Here is a 20,629-nt window from a genome sequence, read left to right on the forward strand (position 1 = left end):
GTAAGAGTATAAAATAAACATTGTCTTTGCATAAAATTCCAATTAAAAAATTAATTCATGACATCAACATGACATATTTGATAAATGCTTTATTTTTAACCGCAAGAAATTTTTTATTGCTTCTTAAATAAGTATTGAAAAAAAATTTTTTTTTATCATTTCTTTACTTTGAAAAATATTCTACTTTCTATGCTTCTTATACTTCTTGAATGATGATCCATTCGTAAATTTTTTCATTTCAGCAAATTTTTGAATGCTTCACATATTCAATATATTGTTTAGTTGATTTGTCAATGTTAAGTTTGTTTTTATCATTACATTATTTTTCACATTGAATGTTTTATTTACTTTATTTTACTTATTTTATGTACTTTATATGTGAATGGGTGTTAAAAATGAGATCTTAAAATGCAATGACTGTAGATAGTATCTAAGTAAATATGTATTGAAATTAGATTTCCTATTTAAGAGCCTCTTTGGATTTGTTTTCTATTAAACGACTCAAGGAGAAAATATATTCAAATAACACGGATTGAGTGATTTTAATAGTGAAAGAGTTAAAGGTTTTCCCATGTTATTCATGAGGAAAGTAGTGTACAGAATGGAAATTTCAATAAAATTTTTCATCAGGGCTCACCCAATTTGTTGCATAACCAATAGAGATTTTATGAAAAGGCAGACTAAAACACATAATGAAGAATACAATTTTTTTGGAACATTTTAGCCAACTTTGATGATTCCTTCAAGGAACAACAAGTCTTAATAAATCAGAAAAGATTTGTTGAGTTTTGTAATTTATAGAATTTAAGATTTCTAGAAAATGGGACTTAGGATAAGGTTTTGTTTAGAGTCATACCTCAACTAGAAAAGTAAACTCTCCGTAAATTATATTCATTTCCTGTAAATCAATGTGAATAATAATCAATGTTACAATAGAAATCAATGTTAAATTTTGATAACTTAAATGTATCGTTTTTTTTAATAACTATGTTTTTTTAGTTACTTATACATTTTTTCTCTTTATTTCAATTTTAGTTAGAGATGAATTAAAAGGTAAAGTTGAAGTACAGCGTAAGGAAATAATAGATCTACAGCAAAAGGTTAGTAACGCAAGTGCATTATATTGCAAATATGCAAAAAAAAAAATTCTAATGATTTCTCATGTGTTGATTTAATTAGAAATTTTAATTTAAATTAATTAGAAATATATAATTTAATTAGAAACTTTTATTCCTTTATAATATATGCTTGGAAACTTTAAAACTCCTTTTTTTATTAATTTTTTATGGTAATCAAAATATAAAAATGATTTAAGTAGTTATTAAGTTTTACTCTTGGAGTTATTTCATTGTATTATTTTAAGCTGTTTGGGTTTAATTCTAGAGCTTGAATAAGCATAAGCGCATTTTAGTTTAATTAAAATTAGAAATATATCTTTTTTGTTCAAATTGAAATTTGAAACCTTTTCTTTATTAAATATGCCTGTTAAAAAAGATTTTTTTTATCAGTAAATGCATTATTAAACTTATTTTTATCTGTAAGGAAGATGTAACAGTAATTTTTTATTTGCCTAATAAAATTTGCTTAAAATCTTAAATCTAATGTTTTTTTTGAAAGTAGAACATCTGTTTCATGTTATTAAAATGAGATTTTTTAGTGCAATTTTATAACACGGATGACAATATCTAGGCTTTTGATGGAAGTTATTATTTTTTTTTAGTAAAATTAATTTGAAGGAAAATATAATTTTAATTTTTTAAATTTTTGCTGACGCTTAATAACATAACCACTTTAGCCTGTTCTAGAAAATTTGATGCTTACATACTTGATTATTGGTCTAATAAATATGATTTCAAAGATTTGTTCATTATGGAATAATTTAACTAAATAAATTAAAAACCTGGTATTATGTGATACAAATAAGTGACAGAAAAATTAAAATAAATTCTGCTTACATTAAAATTTCTACATTTGCTGGTTAAAACATTTTTTTCTGTTTCACATTTTCTGGTACCAGCAAAATTGTTGTTTCAATGGTTGTTTAGTATTTAAATATATTTGGTTTCAAAAGTGACATAATTTAGTTATGTGGCATGTAATATAATGTAATAATATGTATAATAAAAGACCTTATATCATGTGGTGATATTATTAATGTCAACGAAACTAAATTGTGGTTGCTTTTTAAAATTTCTGCTTTGTTTTACCACCACAGGAACTTAAAAAGATAAAATTGTCACATAGAAATTATATTTTGAAATTGAATCTTTAGAGCTCTTCTACTCTCTTCTGCATACATTTGGGCTTTAAAAAGATCTTAAATGTAATATTTGCTTAAATTGATCAATAAGTAATATAATATTGAAACTGTACTTTTTAATTCATAATAAATCTTCTAATTAAATGCTTGTTATTTTATAATAAAATTTATTTAAAACTTAATTACTTTTTAGAATGAAGAACTCCAGAAACTAGCTGAGGAGTCTCAAGCTATGAAAGATGAACTAGACGTTCTTCGTCATATTTCCGATAAAGTTGTAAGTGACATGAAATAAAAAGTTTTTTTTGAGGAAGCACTTTTTTTCAAAGTGAACTTACAATTTTTTAATAAATTTAGCCATGTTTCTATTGTTAGTGTAAAACAACCTTTAACTGTAATTTCTTCGTTATTGCATATTTGATAATTACTTTAAAATTTTTGGAATATTTTTACTAATATAACCAGGTTTGATTGAGTCTTCAAAACTTTCAGACCAAGGAAGGGTTTGAAAGTTATGAAGACACTGAGCCATACTAGTTAAGGTTGAAGCAGTGGCACCATTGTAAATTTTTAGGAAAAAGGAGAAAACCCAAAATGTGAAAATATATTTGTAATATGCTTGCATAAAATTCAATTAAAAAAAACAACAAACAAAGAAACAGGTGAAACCTTTTTTACAGTATGTAAGAGGAGAAGAAAAGAATACCTTAAATATTGAAGCTAAATAAGAAAGGAAAATATATAGCACATATCATACTGACCTGTAGTAGCTTAAAACAAGCCTCGTTGAACATAAAAGGCGTTTTATTTATTTATGTATATTTGTTTTTCAATATTTCCACTAGTGTTTTAAGGTAGAAATCATTATATAACATTTATTATGATTTCTGTCCAAATTTTGTCTACTTTTATTATTCTTTGTTCTGAAAATGTTTCCCTCATTAATTTAAATTATTATTTCAATTTTGTTTCATAGCTTTTCAGTTCAGGAGTTGATTAATCCTTCAAGTGTTGGTTCTGGTTTTTTTTCAAACTTGAAACTAGTGTCTTTCCTGGAATATAAAAACTGGTTCCTTCCATGTTGTTCGATACGAATGTAGCTCATATCCGGGAAAACTTTCTTCTTTGAAGTGTTGTAGTGTAAAAGAGTTATCTTAATTTTTTTGACATAGATTTGTAAATAACTTCTCAAATTATGTTTGTCTTGTGTATTCTGATCTTAGTTATTTCAATCGAATTATACTGCTAGTGCTACATAATTCTTTGAATGGTTTTTTATTGTACAATTTTTATAAGGTTTATGTTTTTGCAGAGATAAAATTTTTAGTTACTGTCAGAAAACAGTACTCTCGACCTATTTATAACAGGTATCTAAGAGAGTTTTGTCCATAAAATAGTCCCAAAATTTTAACTGTTTCAGGCTGAGTAAGGTTGAGTTAAATGAGTGAGAAAAGTGACTTTAAAAGTTTAAATATAATATTTATTCAGTCTGCTGTAAAAAATTGTCTCAAAATTTTGAGTTAATTTAATCTAACAATAATTTAACTTTTATATTAATTTGTCTTATTGTTTTAGTTATGCTGAGACAATAGGACGAATTTTTTTTGTCTTATTATCTTTATTGCCTTACAGTTTGAAATTCCAAATTTACCTTTTTTAAAAAATCCAACAAAATGCCTACTTCACTTATTTATTAAGTTTTTTTTAAACTAAACTTTAAGTGTAATACAAGATCAAAAATGACGTTTAAATAAGTGAGGTTAAAAAATAAATTGATAATTGAAGATTTCAACATTAATTGGTTATTTAGCATGTTTCAAATTGCTCCTTTAGTAATATTGCAAAAATATGTTTTGAATTATATTAATAAATTTGATACATTTAGATATATATTTGAGAAATATATTTGATACATTTATTTAGCAGATAATTTTGTAGTCAGTCTTGGTTTTGTCTGTCAGAATGATAGATGGGAATGAATGGGAATTAAAATCCTTACTTCATTTCAGAAATACGAAATATTATTGAACTTTTGTTATTTATTATAGCAAGTAATATTGTAGTTTTTATTCCTAAATTCTAATTAAAATACTAAATGTTATTTTTTTAAAGAAAATTTGTAAGCATGAATTGTTAATTTATTTATGAATCTCTAATTATGTGGATATCTTAAATAATGTGGATTTTTTTTAATAGAATGTCTATGAAGCTACTATAGAATCTTACAAGAAAAAACTAGGTAATTACTTTTACTTACTGTGGGTAGTATTTTTGTTTCTTTTTCTCCTTTCATTCAAAAAATTAGTTTTGTGCAATTTTATAAAATGAGTCTGTATTCTTCTTTATGAAAACTAAAAACCTTACATGATCTACTTTACTACATACATGCAACATTTTCTGTCTTTCCTTACCATTTAATTTCAAGAATTTTAAATTTTTCTTAATTCAATTGTCTTCATGTAACCTAAAACCAATTCAGTTTGACATTAGTTGTATTTGCAAGTATGAAGTGTATTTAAAAAATTAAGTAATGCTGATAAAATGATTTTAGCTCTATTTCTGTGTTCAAAAACCCTTCAAAGCTATTATTACAAAACTTTAAAATTTATGTAGATCTATTTCTATAAATTCTGCTTAATTGTTTTTTTTTTTTAAAAAAGGATTTGTTACCTTTTGTAAAAAAGCTTTACCAACTCTATTTACTTTTCTTGCCATACATATATAGTTCACTTCCATAATACTGCCATCCACTATAAATATTTTTTTCCCTTTTATTTGTAATTCAACTTGTTACCAGGAGATAACTTGCAACAAACTTGTCCATTGTTTGTTTTTTCCACCTTCTAAATGTAGGGTTCATTTGCATTAGCAAATCATTTGAGAAGAGAAGAAATTTTGTGTTATTTTAATTATGTATTTTATTAATAATATGGTTAAGCAATATTCTTTCAAAATCATCTTTTTTTTTTATAAAAAAGCATAAAAGGCGTATAAATTTTATGTGAAATATATTTATTTTGGATAATTGTTCTTTAGTGATGTTAATTATTATTTGATGAACCTTATTATGCCATTCAATTAAAATGGTGCTTTGAAAAATTTATTATTATCACTTGTTGCATATGCAGTAAAAGTAAAAAGCAATTTGATTTAAAATAATAAAAAAAGCTGGTTCTAAAATAATAGCACTAAATACTGAATTAGATTCAATTAATGTCAACAATGTAACAATAGTTTGTTAAGTGACATGCAAGGTAGTATCCTCAATTAACAAAATTTTATAACAAATTTCAGTCCACAATCATATTCAAAATTAAAGTGATACAAGAAATTATGGATAGTTGAAATAGATTAAGACCACGGCCGGATTATCCTATAGGCACACTAGGCACGTGCCTAGGGCCTACGAAATTCAGGGGCCTACGAAAAACTTGGGAGAAAAAAAATTATTGACCAAAATAATTTAGCTTTAAAAACAACAAGTGTATTTTGCACAAAATTATGAAGATACAAATAAAAATATAATATTTTTCGGTAATAAATTATTTTGCAGAATCTTATGATCTAATATATTACTTTTTTGCGATTTTTGGATTCAACGAAATCTTGTATTATGCTGTCGAATTCCAAACTACGCAAAATGTCGTATTCAATAGACATAAGTGCGAGAGATGCCAAACGATCTTGATTCATTGTTGAACGCAAATAATTTTTTATAAATTTTAATCTGGAGAAAGATCTTTCTCCTTCTGCATTTGATCCAAGAATCGACAAATATATTCTTAATGCAATGTGAACGTTAGGAAAAGTATTCACAAGTTTATCTTTAATTTGAGCCTTCAACATTTCTTGTGCAGATTTATGCTCATACAAATTTGAAAATAGTAAAAATTCATCTACAAAGTTTTCCTCTAAATCGGAAGAGTAAATTTTCACCAAAAATGGTATTATCGATATCAACTGCAATATCGGCAGTATGTCGGTATTGCAGATAAAGTTAGATAAACAAATTCGTAAATTAAAACCCATATTAATAAAAATGTAAAAAAAAAATATGCAAGAAAATTTTAGCGGGGAAAGAGGGGAGGAATGGGGGGGGGGGCAAAAACGGCTATGCCTAGGGCCTACGAAAGGTATAATCCGGCTCTGTGCCTAGGGCCTACGAAAGGTATAATCCGGCCCTGATTAAGACAAATCACAATAGTTAATCTGCATGTTAGTAATTATTACTTTCAATTCTTGTGGAAAGTTTCTATGGATTTATTAATTTTGCTGTCTAAAAAAGTCATTTTGTCAGTAATCTAACCTTTAAAATATTGTAAATAATTTGCATAAATGACATACATTTATAATTATACATTTATTTATAGTTATTGTAGTTATTAAAATACCATTTTCACCAATGTCCATCAATGTTTTAGTCATTAAAATTTCTTTCCAAAGTATTCTTCGTACTTTTTTTTTTTAAAAAAAGAATAATTTTATCAAACTTTTTCAGAGGATATGGGTGATCTCAAACGGCAAGTAAAATTACTGGAAACTAAAAATACTCAGTATATGCAACAATGTATGGAACAAGAGGAAGTAAGTTTCTGACTTTTATCTATGAATTTACCTGTATATAAATATTTTTTTTTATATGAATATATATAATTTTTTTTCAAGGGGAAGACTTTTTCCAAAAACATTTAAAAAAGTCTCCCCCTGGATTTTTGTTGAAAATCGACCTTTTCCTTTTTATGTTTTTACATTTTTTCTTATTTGTTTTCAGGCTTTTCCCTTTTTGCTTCTAAACCTTTTTTTTGTATGTTTTTAGTATTTTTCTTTTTTCCTTACCTTGTATGTTAAGTATTCTGTTAAAATTATTATTTTTAATTAAAAAAGAAAGAATTAGAGCAAATAATAAAATTAATTTTTTATCTTTGAAATGTAAAAGAAACATTTTGAATTTTAAAAGATTATTTCTTTTCTTAACGTAACTAGCTTTAGATATTCTTTTAAATTTTAATAGAAATATTTTATTATTATTTGTAGGAATTGAAGAAAACATTATTAATGAAATCTCAAATAGATATGTATAAGAAACAAGTGCAAGAGCTTCAGTTTAATCTTTCTGAAGAAACTAAGCGTGCAGACAAAGCAGAATTTGAAACTAAGCGAGCACATGAGAAGCTATCATCAATTCAACAGGAGAAAGAGGTCAGTTTTTTTATTTGTTCAGTAGCTCAGACAGAAGCAGCAGAATTGGCGTAATTAGTTTTATTACTCTTGCAATTGAGTAATAGTGATATTGCAATATTTTTAAGTTAAGTTTTCATCAGATACAGTCTTAGAAAATTCAGAATTTATTATTTGCCAGAAATTTGCACACCTGCATAACATAGAATCTGCATATTCTACATATTTCACTTTTGTGTATTAACTAATTATTCTAAATAAACATCTACTTATTTATAGAGACTTGTGATAGAGAGGGATTCTTTGAAAGAAAGTTTGGAAGAATTAAGGTGCATGCAGTTACAAAAAGGTATTAATTGTATTTTTCATTAAAATATAATTAAAAATATTTTAAATTTTGCTTAAAGAGTTATTTTAAACCAGATAAGTTTTAGTTTGTGTTTTTTAATATTTTTCATCTCATTTTCCCTTGTTTGCATTCATTAAATAATTTTAAGCAATCTGAAGCTTCTAATTCTATCTTTCCTGGAGATTGCTTTATTCAGGTAAAGATGATGCCATAACCTTCAGATGTCTGATGAATGTAGAATTTAATTTATAATTTAAAAGTTATGAGCTATTTTATAAAAGTTATTCTTTGAAACTGGCCTTCTGTTTAATGTTTCTTAATAAGTGCCCTTCAATATGTAGTTTTAAAGTCATTTTTGTTTGTTTTGTATTCTCCATGTCTTTTTGTTTTTATAAAAAAGAAGAAAAAATTTTTAAGTATTTACTTTTCTATTACAAAGTATCAATGTTTTTTTATCCATTATTTTATTTCCATGATTTTTTTCCATTAACTTTTCCCCTGATATTTTCTCTATTTTATGCTATCAAAATTTTTCTCTTTCACTATTTAAATATCCAGATATGTTCGCATAACATCTTTAAATTATTATCAAAATCATAACTTCATCCAGATCATATCTCATCCATTATTTTCATAAATGATATCCTAATAAAGATTCAGAATATGTGTGGCTTAATTTTATATGTATTCCTATGGAAAAAAAAATCATTTTACTAGTGTTTTTCTTAACACATGCTGCCAATTTTTTTAAATAATGAGTTTCTTAGGGTACTCTATTATGTACCTTATACTTAGTTATAAACCCAATAAAAATAAAAGTGGTTTAAGTTTATTTTAATTAATAATTATGGATTTGTTTCATTTTTCAGAAAGTGCCAGTGATAATGCTGGTAATGAGGCTTCCATCAGTGACAATGAATTATTAGATGCAGTACCCCCCGAGATCAGGTATACTTTTTCCCCTTTATGTTTTCCAATTAAGTTTTTCTTATTGTAGATATGTAAATCTTTACTTCTTGAGGAAAATATAAAGTATCTGAAGTCAAGACATATAATTTTTTATAAATTTATTTACTTTTTTTTCTATTACCAAAATAAATTTTTTTAATTACTGAACAAATTCAGTAAAATTAAAAGATTTCTAAACCATGATTTAATGATAAATCAGCAGAGCGACCTTGAAAAATTTGCAGTTTGATGGCTTCCATATAGTTATAGAAAATATTGGTTGATATGAGCAACAGAATTTTTTCTTAAAAAAAAGAGAAACTAATTTCAGGTGCAGAACCATTTTCATCAAACTTAGGCACTTATATTAGGCAGTTTTGACATATCATGGTATTCTGCATTTGTTTAAAACACGTAAAATTAATGAGTATCTGTAAAACTAAATAATATTTAAATAAAGCATGCACATGTTCAATTAAGGACTGTCTGGTCACCTTATATATATATATATATATATATATATGTATACAGTAGGGAACCAATTATTTGGAATGCTGGGGACCATCATTATCCCGGATGTCTGAATTTCCGGGTTTTCTGGATTGCTAAAAAATGATTTAATGCAGCTTGACTGTATTTCTACATTAATATTGAATTAAAAGAAGCTGCATTTGAGCCGTTTTAGAATTCCAATTAAAAATTTCTATTCTCACTTTATTCTTTTTACTTTGTATTTATTGGAGTATTTTTCTTGCTATTTCCCTACCACCTTCTGTTTGCTAATAATTACTCCTCATAAGTTAAAATGAAATCATTCATTTCATCTGATTTCGTTTACAAGATGCCAATTTTGTTTTCGAAAATAAAATAAACATCAATAAAACACACAAATAAAAAATAATCAAAAATAAAATGTAAAAATTTCACCATTTTACCCTGTGATTAATCTGGCCACAACTAATTTGATAAGAATTTCTTTCTCTGCTTTGTGCAATTGCACTTTCCACACAACACAATTACGTCATTCCATTTGCCTTTCAGGCAGACTCGCTGCTTTGAATATTATTCATTTTAGGTGACATCACAGGATTTTAAACATTAATTGATTTTTAGCGCAGGAATTTAGATAATTAATTTGAAATCTGAATAATTATAAACTAAGAATTTAAATCAAGATTCAGTTGCTACATGCATGATTTAATAAGTTAATTCTAAGCAGACTTGTGTATGAATTTATGTTTTCTTGCAAACTCTTTTTTGTTATAGAGAAAAACTTATCAGACTGCAGCATGAAAATAAAATGTTGAAAATAAATGAAGGGGCAACAGTTGATAAACAACTAACTATTGTACAAAGTCTTTTAGATGATGCAAGATCCAGAATTAATGAACTTGAAACTGATAATAGGTAAATAGAGAGTTTAAATTTTCATTTGTTTTGAAGTTTTTGAAGTAACAATTTTTATTTTTTAATAAAGTGCTTTATTGTCAATAAAGTGTTTATTCAAAATCTTTTAGTATTCTTTTTATTATAAAAATTTTAATAACGTAAAAAAGAAAAGGAAATAAAATGTAAATTGACTTTTGAAAGATATTGCTTTTTTATTCATTAATCAATTTAATCCACCAATCAATTTGAATCACCAATCAATTTAAATTTAATATTTTGTAATCATTAAATCATTTTTATCAAACATTGTTTAATTTTACTAATTAATTCATCTTGATGCAATTATGTAATAAAAATCTGATTATTTCACTTCTTTTACAAACTTTCAATTGTTTAACAAGATTGTTTCCCTATTGGTACATCTCTTTTTTGCTAATCTATTATCACTAATTAAGAATTTAACATGAATGAGCCATTTTGATCAGTTCCTTCTGCTTCCAGTTTATAGTGAACATTGGTTGCCGCAAATCTGATATTGACTGGCTTTTCACTGTCAATAATGAAATAAAATGCTTTTGTGTAGAAAAAAGTGATGTGTGCATATTTCCTTTTTTTTAAATTTCCTTTTTTAAGTGTTATCTCAGGAGATTATTTTCAAAGTACACTAATTTTTTTCTTTTTGTAAGAATTTATGTTTACACATGATGCACTAATAAAGATTCCAAAGAGTCCAATTAAAATTTCTTGCAATTTTGTTGGGATTGTCATGGTCTATATATCTCATGGAAAACTCATGGGAGGCAACACTGAGGAGAAAAGAAAGTATTTTTATGTCTGATACAGATGAAAATTCAAAAAAGTTTTTGTCCTAGTGAAAAAAATTTCAAACGCTTGTATACTGCTTAATACACTACGTCTTATGAGAAAAAAATTACATCGCTTTCATACTACATAATATTAAAAGTTGAGATTGTTGATAAAGTAATTCTTTTACTATTTGTATCTTTTTTATTATTCTGCACAATGATTTTCTGGAGAATTTTTAAAACACATGATGCATTGCAATGCGACAGTTGGTATATAAGTTCACAAAAATATAGAAAATTTATTTTTTAGTTGATCACCTGATTAATTAGAAAAAAAGTTACTCCAGATTTCTACGCTAGACAACATATTAAATAAGGTTTTTCTTTCTTTCTTAAAAAAATATTCTGCATTTTTTGAAATGTTCAAATTTACTTTTGTAATTTTTTAAGCAAGGAGCATGGATTTTTCCCCCCCACAAAATTATTTTTACCCTGATTAATTGATTTAAAAATCTTGTTATTTAGGTTAGCTAACCGCCGTATTATGGAGCTTGAAGGTCAAATTGAAGATCTTCATACCAATCAATCAGCTGTCAACATTCAAGAAGGATCTGATCTTAAGCAAAAATTATCCTCAGCCATGAAAAGACAAAAAGAAGCTGATGTTGAAATACAGAACTATAATGTTACAATTGAATCGCTAGAAAGTCAAGTTGAAGCTTCAGGTATTTCATTTTTATTAATCAAATGTAAATGGCAGGAATTTAAAAGAGTTCATTATTTAGAAAATATGCTATGAAAGTTATGCTTGATATTTTTTGAGGCAGAATTTATAAATAATTTAGATTCTCAAAAGTTTTGACTCATTCAGAATACTTCAATTTGTCATACACAAGCCTGATATACATATAGCCTAAATAACTACAAATTTTTTTAGTTATAAAAGTAATTGAGAAAATCCAATGATTTCTGACTTTTTGAAGATGCAAAATCTAATTTTATAGGTTTAAAAACTATGAAAAATTGGAAGTTGTGAAATGCATGCATGTTGTATCTAAAGCATACGAAAAGTTTGAAAAATGAATATGCGAATTACTGTGTCTTCTAGTCACTATTGAATTCAAGCTCTTTATTTGTTGTTAATTTTAAATTCAGACTTTTTTCTGAAATGTATAACCACAATTTTAATGCAATAGTAATTTTTTGCAAGAAAATACCTCTTAATTTGATCTTAACATTTTTTTCATGTTACAGTACGAAAAAATCAGCAGTTGCAGGACATATTAAATCACAAAGATGAAGAAATTAGAGCCATGGAAGAGAGGTATAGGAAATATCTCGAAAAAGCAAAGAATGTAAGTAAGACAGTCTTAAGCACTTGACTCAAAAATTTAGATTTAATATAATAGTAAGATAAGAGTTTATTAAGCATTTAAATTTTAAGTATTTGAACAGTTCAGCTGTTTTCTAAGTTTTATTTATATCATGTTTGAAAGATCAGTTTTGTTTTACCTGCAAATAATTGGAGTATAAGTTTAGTTACTGTTCAGCGAATCTCATGAAATATGGTTTATGGAAGTAGAAATATGAGAAATTGTTTATGAAACACATTTGTCACGTCCTTCCTTCAGGTTCAATTAAATAACTCAATGTTTTATACTTATAGCTAATACTGCATATTATTTATTGATCTGGAAAATTAAGAGTTTCTTCTAAATTCTCTCTATTATCATGTCAGTCTTTAAATAAATTTTTTTAACTTAAAATTCCCCAATCAAATTTTCATTGTTTGTTAGCCAAATTTAATTCTTTTTGTTCTACAGTATCAGGGGAAATACAATTTTTGAAAACACAAGAAAGTTCCTATCTTATTAAACTGTTTTTATGGTCCCAAGGAATTGCTTATTTTTATTATAGGTTATTAATTTTTATTATTTTCTTCTTTAAATATTTTTATTTCCTTCATCATTCAGAAGTTTTTCAAATCAAAAATGTAAAGGCATGGGAAAAGGACTGATATAAGCAGATTTTCTCCAAAAATATGTGTACAGAAATGCCTTGTGCAGTTGATAGAGAGCATCTTCATACAGAGTTGAGCATGATTTTGTCATTATATACTTCCAGGGGCGATGAAAGATATCAAAAAATTCGTGCGGGGGAAATACGCAGTAAAAGAATAATCCTTTGAGACATGCATTGATTGTGAGTCGTACAACTGTTTTGCAGAGGGAATGCATCCATATCATTTGCAAAGAATTAATGATTTTCCTCTGCCTTTCAACTACTGGTACCAGGGTATATAAAATGCGACTTTCAATATAATTGTTTTATTCACTGATTAAAATAACCTTTTGGTTAATGAATGGCCAAAAAGCATATGCCTACCAGTGAAATTCTTCCATTAATTTTTGGACTTGCATTATACTCACTGACTTAGCATGGCTGTACACTCGACCAAATTGTTTAACTGTAAACTTAGCATCTTCTTACAAGTCTTGCCTGAAACTTCTGGTCAATGTTCCCCCAGATGCTTGTTCAGAAATGTGGTTCTAGTAAGATGGAGCCCCAGTTCTCTCAGCAGGAATATCTGGAATCAACTCTGTCTATGATCTTTGGGGCCAATTCCTTGACTATCATGTTCTCCAGATTTGACGTACTTAGATTTCTTCATTTGAGGTTAAACAAAAAGTATACAATATGTTTAATAGTCCTGCACCATTTGAAGATCTGGTTGTCAATTGTCTGTAGCCGCTGGAAATGTGCATGATGTTCCTGAAAATTTTTACTTATGGGCATGAATCCATGCACTGCCACTCTGAATCTTGTGTCACTGGTGATACTCGCTCTTTCGGGCAGTTATTATAAACTAAAGTTTGATTGTAAACTCTTAATACATTATTTTCTTTTATCTAACATGTCTTTTAAAATTCTTAGAATAAATACTGTTTTACTTGCTTGCACTTTAACATTAAATTTTCGCATATATTGTACATTCCTATACAAAATCAGTTTGCTTTGGTCGCTTTCTACTTGCTTTTACATTTTTGACATATAGTTTTGAGCCTCCCTGTATACATTCTTCTTATTTGACTTAACATTTTCATACGCATAACAAATTTTGAATGTAAAAAAATTTTTGTTGTCTAAAATCAGAATTCCTCCAAATTTGGCATAAATTTACCATACAGTACAGCATTAATCAAGATTTTGTTTATTTTTATCTTTGTTCTTTATTTTATTTTTATTTTCTTTGTTAAAGGTTATAAAAACATTGGATCCCAAGAAGAATCCTTATTCCCATCTTGACATTGTTTCATTGAAAACTCAACTTTTAGAAAAAGAAAAAATCATAGCTAATTTGGAGGTAATAGCTTATTTTATCTATATTTTATTGTTTTTTTTTAATCTATATAATTTTTTAAGGAATTTTTTAAATTTTGTTTTACTAGATTATAACTATAAATATTAAACTTTTTGCTTAATGTTAGCCCATAAATGCCTTATTTTCTAAATTATGGAGGTAGGAAAAATGCCCTTAAGAAAAAAGTGGTTGTGCATTTAAATTAACTGAATATTTTCTACTCTTAACTTTAATGAGATTTAAGAAATGGCATCTAATATCATTTATATATTATTGCATGTTCAAATAAAAGTTTCTATATCAATAAAATATTGTGTTTATCACTAATGTTTGCATTTAAAAAAGCTATTTGTTGATAAAAAGGAAGTTATTTGTTGAACACCTTAAGGGCTTTATAACCAGGGTTGGCAAGTTTTTGACACATGACGGTTTTTACCGGTTTATACCATGGTTTTTACCGTCATGTCAAAAACCCCTCTGTCAAAAATGTCGAAAACTGTCAAAAACCCATAGTTTTGTTAAAACTGTATTTTAATTTGAGTTCAACTGCTTATGATTTAAAATTAATTCATTTTTGGGCAATAAAATTAGAAAAAAGTTGCTAAAAAATATTTAAGAACAGATTTTTGCATTTTCCCAACATGATTATATCAAATCATACTATTTGAAGTAAAATATTAGGATACTAAACAAAATTTTGAACATTTCCAAGCATCATTTTGTTTGGCATAATACATTACTGAAGAATGTCTAGTCATTCCTGACTTAGAATTTGTTAGTAGTTACAAGTTTTGAAAGTTTTGTTTAGCTTATTTCTAATATTTAAGAAATGCCAAATTTTAAATTCTTCTTTTTAGTTCTTGAATTTATTAATAGTTCCAAGTTTTTTTGTTTATTTCTAACAATTAAGATGTGCAAAATTTTGAATCCTTTGCAAATCAAGCTATAATGATAAAAGTTAAGTATCACTATTTTCAATAAGTATGTTACAATATTTCTGTATGAATGTATATCCTTCTATAAGAATACATGTATATAGTTGCAAAATCAATAGCAATCATTTACAACATTCATTTATAAAGGCAATTAAGTGAAAATAACATATTGTCCGCTATATGCCATAAATTAAAGAAAACAGTAGGTTTTTGACGGTTTTTACCACTGTCATGTCAAAAACCAGTTTTTGACGGCAAAAACCCAACCCTGTTTATAACTCATGTATATGTAAGCACTTAACTAGTAAAAGTAAATTGCTAATTAAATTGAAAGTGTAATTCATATATTATCTCACCTATACAATGACAATCAATATATCAAGAAGTAAACTTTTTACTTTGTGCCATAATATAAATAATGATGCACTCTTGATAGTTAGTTATTATTAAAAATATTTTTATATTTTAAGCAAATTTCTTTTTAGATGATTATAAGACTATGTTTCAGGGGTGAAAATCTTCAAGGATCCGATATTTTCCACTCTGTATATATTATTATTTTTGCTATAAATAAATTATTTATTAAGGGTTACTTATCTCTTCCTTAATGTTTATTACTACTCATAACTTTTGCAATCGCTATTTGCCATTTTTTACCATCCCCCTTGTGACCCTTTTAAGACCTTGATATCTTTTGCAGTTAGCTTCATTTGCAGCTTTGAAGAACAAAAAAAGTAAAGAATTAACCTTTAATCTAAATTTTATTTCAAAACCTCTCATTGAGTAAGAGTTTTTAGTTTTTAAAAAAACTGCAATATTATCATCTTGCATGTATATTACCATGATACTAATTTGTAGTTTACAAAAAGTATTATGTGTAGAGTGAGTATTAGGTAATTATTATGATAAGATTAATTTTATAGCCAACTTTTTAAATTTCAAAGGGAAGTTTATCAATTATTATTATTATTTTTTTTTAACAATCTATAAAAAAGGAAAATGTACATGAAGGTGGTTAAATGGTTAGTCAGAAAACTAAATAAGTTGAAACTCTATTTGATTTTGTTTTCTTTGTGATTTCAATATTTTTTTCCCTTCATTCTTTTTTGAAATTGTCTTACGTTCAGCACTAAAATTATGTGTATGCATATTATTTTCTTGCATTACTGTTAAATTTCTTTGTAAGCTTTAATATATATATATTTTTTTAGAAAGAGGCAGATAAAGCAAGGGCACTTCAAGACATGGAAGATAAATTGATAACAACTGCATTTTATAACTTAGTATGCATATCCTTTCATACTTTATCTTATTAAAAGAACTTAAAACATTTTTTTTCTTACTTACTACTTATTCCTGTTAAAAATAGAATAGAATTTTATAACTTCGTTTGTATATCCTTTCATACTCTATATTATTAAAAGAAATTAAAAAATTTTATTTCTAACTTACTACTTATTCCTGTTGAAAATATAAATTTGTTTTTTAAAATTAAATTTTTCATAATATTATTGAACATAAAATTAGTTGTTAATACAGATTTGAATTGAATAATGTAAAATTCTAAAGGTGAATAAATTTTAGTTCAGAGCTAATAAAAATGCAATTATTCTGTGGTAATATTTAAATTATATATTGAAAAATAACATAATGCTAAATGTGTTCGAATTTTATGTATTCAATTATTTAATCCCTTTTCCTACTTCTAGGGAGCTCAGTTGCAAAAACGAGTTGCAGAAGAGAGACTTACTCAAGCAAGAAACAACCACACATTTTTGTCTCGACAAAGACAAGTAACAACTAGATGGACAAATTTAAATTCTCAAGGAAGGTAATTATTATTAATTTGATATTTTGCCACATCCCTGAAACTATGGTTTAAGAAGATATAAACATTTCTTTAGAAGCATTTTTAGATGAAAGAATTCAAACAATTTTCTCTTTAGATGAAAGAATTCAAACAATTTTCTCTTTAGATTAGAAGATTTTTTTTCTGATTGAGTGCAAAAATATTATGATTCTTGTCAATTATTCATGAAATATCACAAATTATGCAAAAAGCAGGACAGTAAAACTTGTTAAGTTACCACCTGTCTAAATCAACCTCCATAATCAGGCTAACCCCCCCTTCTGCCACCTGTCTATCCTGTATGTTGACCATTAAAATATCTCAAATTTTTCTAGGGGTGTTATTGATTTCTATTCTAAATTCTTTATAAGTTGCTGAAATTTTCCAAACTTTTATGTTACGTATTAAAATTTCACCAATATGAAATACTATTTGAAGTTAACCTGAAACTTGTAAACATGAAAAGTAAGTTGTTCTTTTCATGTTTACAAGGTTTACCAGTAAAGTTGAACATGAAATTTCAGTTCTGAAGGTACTAGCGGGACAAAGTTTTTGCTTGCAGCACAAAATATTATAATTTGGAACAAATTTGGGAAACTTGTTCAAACTCACTCTCTAGCATCTGAGTGAAACAAACTTTAACTTGAATTTTGCCCACTCTAATAACGCAACATTTACTAGTTCATTTAAGAGTTTTGTGTTTAATTATGTGAATAGATTCTTTATATCCTGTATCCCAAATTCAAGAATTTTTTCTTTGGGCAGAAAGCCTAAGATGGCTAAAAGGTGCAAGTGGTGTTAACACAATTGATTTCATGGATTTCAGTCATTTTGTGATGTCCATCGTATTGAATGTATTATCAATCTCCTTTTTAAAGTCTGAAACTCTTGCTCTCCATTTTTAATATTTTTCTACAGCAAACTCTAGGGAAAGTATAGTAGCTTGAAGCATAATATTTTACTAGACTAAACTAACTCACCAGCCCTAAATATTTGCTTCCCAATAGCAAGCTGTCCAGTGAAAATTTCATGCTTGCTGTAGTCAATCGTATTTCTCTATATGTGAGATATATTTGCTAACTAACAAATTTTCAAGGAACTGCTCTAAAAAAGAAAGAGATTTATTTTTATTTGATTAATAACATATAAGAAATGTATGTGTAATGGTATGTCTATATTTAATATAAGAAATGTTAATAATAAACTCATTTCCCTCAATATATTGACCTTCAACTTGCACAGGTTTCACTATATTAATATCAAGGGAATCAATCTTTCCTCCCTCTAACTTGATCCTTTTTTCCAGTATGTCGCTACATCTCATATTTTTTGAGTGAAATATCTAAATCTATCAGCAATAAAGAATGTTCATTGAGAGAGAGAGTACATATTTGTGGCTGATTTTGTAACTGAACTAATTATTTAGCATATTAAAGGCTTACCCTTTAAAACATTTAAATATCATATTAGTGTCCTAAAATTATTTGCATCAATTTTTTCATCATTGTAAATATTTGATTTTCCTTTTATTTTTCTTTAGCTACTCATAAATTTCAAACCACAAGTAAGCCTGAATTTTAAATTTTCATTTATGCTTGTAAATATTTTTTTAAAATTTCTGTTTTTAGATTTTCAGACATTATATCATGTTTTAGAAATATTGTATGAGAAAATATATTACAAAAGTATTTATGTTTTTCTAATTTCTGAGAAATTAAGTATTGTTCTTTATTAATTAAAAATTAAGCAATCTTTGCAAAATCTCCCTATTAACATTAAAAGTATAATTTTCGCTGCAAATTTTTGTTACTCAAACATAGAATTTTATTACTGAGTAAATTTTGCGAAACCACTGCTTTTTTTCTCTTTAGAATAGATGTTAAACTGCATGAGTTGATTTTTCATTAAAGCAACATTTTGTGTTATAATAACATTTGTAAAAAAATTAAGTTTTCCTCAAATTAATTTTTTAAAGTTGTAATTAAAATAGAGCATTGTAACGATGTAAACGATGCATAAGTTTTCACTTTTTCTGGCTTAAAATATGTCATAGTTGTCTATAAGAGATGAGACGAGCTCCCTTCATAGGTCTGAGCCTATTGACTTTTAATTTGACTCAACTTAATACCAAAGATTATTTTGAACTCTGAAGTTTTTAATATATATGCTAGATAAATTCAGGAGAGTGTGACATTTTATCAGTTTTTGTATTGATTTTTAAATGTTAAGATTACAATGAAAAAAAGTAATGAAAAAATTAAATCCACTTGCTGAGAGTTGTTTCTTCTGCATGCAATACAAAAAAAATTTGAAGTCAATTCAAAACCTTTTGAGATAATTGATCCAGAAATTTTTCTTTATTCCCTAATACTTAGCATTTATGAAGAAGTTTATCAGTATTCAGATTTTTTCTGATGGGATATATATCTTAAAATCAGTTCAAATTCCTTTAATTTTCTTTCTTAAGTAAATAGTTTGTTTTTTAATGGTAAACATACTTTTTGGAGCAAATACTACAAGTATTTTTGCAATTAGCTAAAATCTACTGTTAACAAAATTTTATAAAATACCAATGAAATAAAATGTTAACTATATATAAGATATTTTTCTACTTTATTTTAGGTTTGAAATTTGAAATGCTGTTTTGAAGACTTGACGACTAGTTTTAAGAAAGCATTTTTTAGTATTATTTTTTGTATTTTATTAATCTATACAATTTGTTGACCGGTGTGGTAATGTTAATGTGGATCATTAACACATTACTGTTTTTAAAATGTAGCATAAATGTTGTCTTTCAAATTTGAAACTTGGTTGAGATTTTTTATGGAAATTGTACATATATATAATATACTTAAGGAATGAATTTATTGTATTTAATAATATTGTGGAATGTGTTTAATAATTTTTAAGTTGTTTTAAGATAAATCATTCATCTAGTAGTAAAAAGAGTAAATAACTCAATCTAGATACTTTTTATAAAGGAGACACATTGTTAATAATTCTCTGTCTCTTCAAAATAATTTATATTCCATTAATTTATATGAAAAATGTTAATATTTGCAGCTGTGATGAAATATTAAATTTATTCTTTATAAAGAATTGTCATTTATTTTCTAACATTTCATTACACAATACTATTTCACTAACCTATTTACCTTTCCTAATTTCATCACGATATTATTAGTTCAAGAAATATTCTTTAACCTCTTAAAACCCAAGATTCTAAGAACGCTAAAAAATATTTATTTCATTTAGATATATGTTTACCTGTCAAAAGTAAAGTTATTGAAATTATTATTTATTTATTTATTTTATTTATTTATTTTTTTTTTTTTTTTGAAATATTAATGAAAAGAATTTATTAATTTTTTAATAATTAATTCAAACAGTTTTAATTTTTAACAACTAAAATTTGTAAAAATTTTACTGATTTATTGCTTTTTTTTACATACAACAGAACTGCTAAAATATTATTGAATATTATTTTTATGTTTTAAAATTTTCTTCAAATTTTAATTTCTTCAGTTTTTGATAATTCTAGCTCTTTCCGATTC

The 20,629-nt window shown here is 26.1% G+C and overlaps 1 protein-coding gene across 2 annotated transcripts in view; it reads left to right on the forward strand.

Moving 5' to 3' along the window:
- Positions 1-20,171, forward strand: part of LOC107437396 (hook microtubule tethering protein) — a 43,301-nt gene extending 23,130 nt beyond the window's left edge. The window contains exons 10-24 of one of the 2 annotated variants that reach the window (XM_016049382.4): positions 1,036-1,100; positions 2,454-2,537; positions 4,457-4,499; positions 6,759-6,844; positions 7,295-7,459; positions 7,718-7,787; positions 8,657-8,735; positions 10,002-10,142; positions 11,456-11,655; positions 12,185-12,285; positions 14,190-14,294; positions 16,438-16,509; positions 16,936-17,057; positions 18,616-18,639; positions 19,698-20,171. In XM_016049382.4, the coding sequence (XP_015904868.1) occupies positions 1,036-1,100; positions 2,454-2,537; positions 4,457-4,499; positions 6,759-6,844; positions 7,295-7,459; positions 7,718-7,787; positions 8,657-8,735; positions 10,002-10,142; positions 11,456-11,655; positions 12,185-12,285; positions 14,190-14,294; positions 16,438-16,509; positions 16,936-17,057; positions 18,616-18,625 (1,343 nt within the window). In that variant the 3' untranslated portion in view covers positions 18,626-18,639; positions 19,698-20,171. The remainder of the gene's footprint in view (positions 1-1,035; positions 1,101-2,453; positions 2,538-4,456; positions 4,500-6,758; positions 6,845-7,294; positions 7,460-7,717; positions 7,788-8,656; positions 8,736-10,001; positions 10,143-11,455; positions 11,656-12,184; positions 12,286-14,189; positions 14,295-16,437; positions 16,510-16,935; positions 17,058-18,615; positions 18,640-19,697) is intronic. The other variant, XM_016049381.4, reaches the window with a different exon arrangement.
- The last annotated feature ends 458 nt before the right edge of the window (positions 20,172-20,629 follow it).

Source organism: Parasteatoda tepidariorum, chromosome 12 (assembly GCF_982258835.1).
Source record: "Parasteatoda tepidariorum strain Cologne lab strain chromosome 12, Ptep-v5.0, whole genome shotgun sequence".
NCBI classification, from domain to species: Eukaryota; Metazoa; Arthropoda; class Arachnida; order Araneae; family Theridiidae; genus Parasteatoda; species Parasteatoda tepidariorum.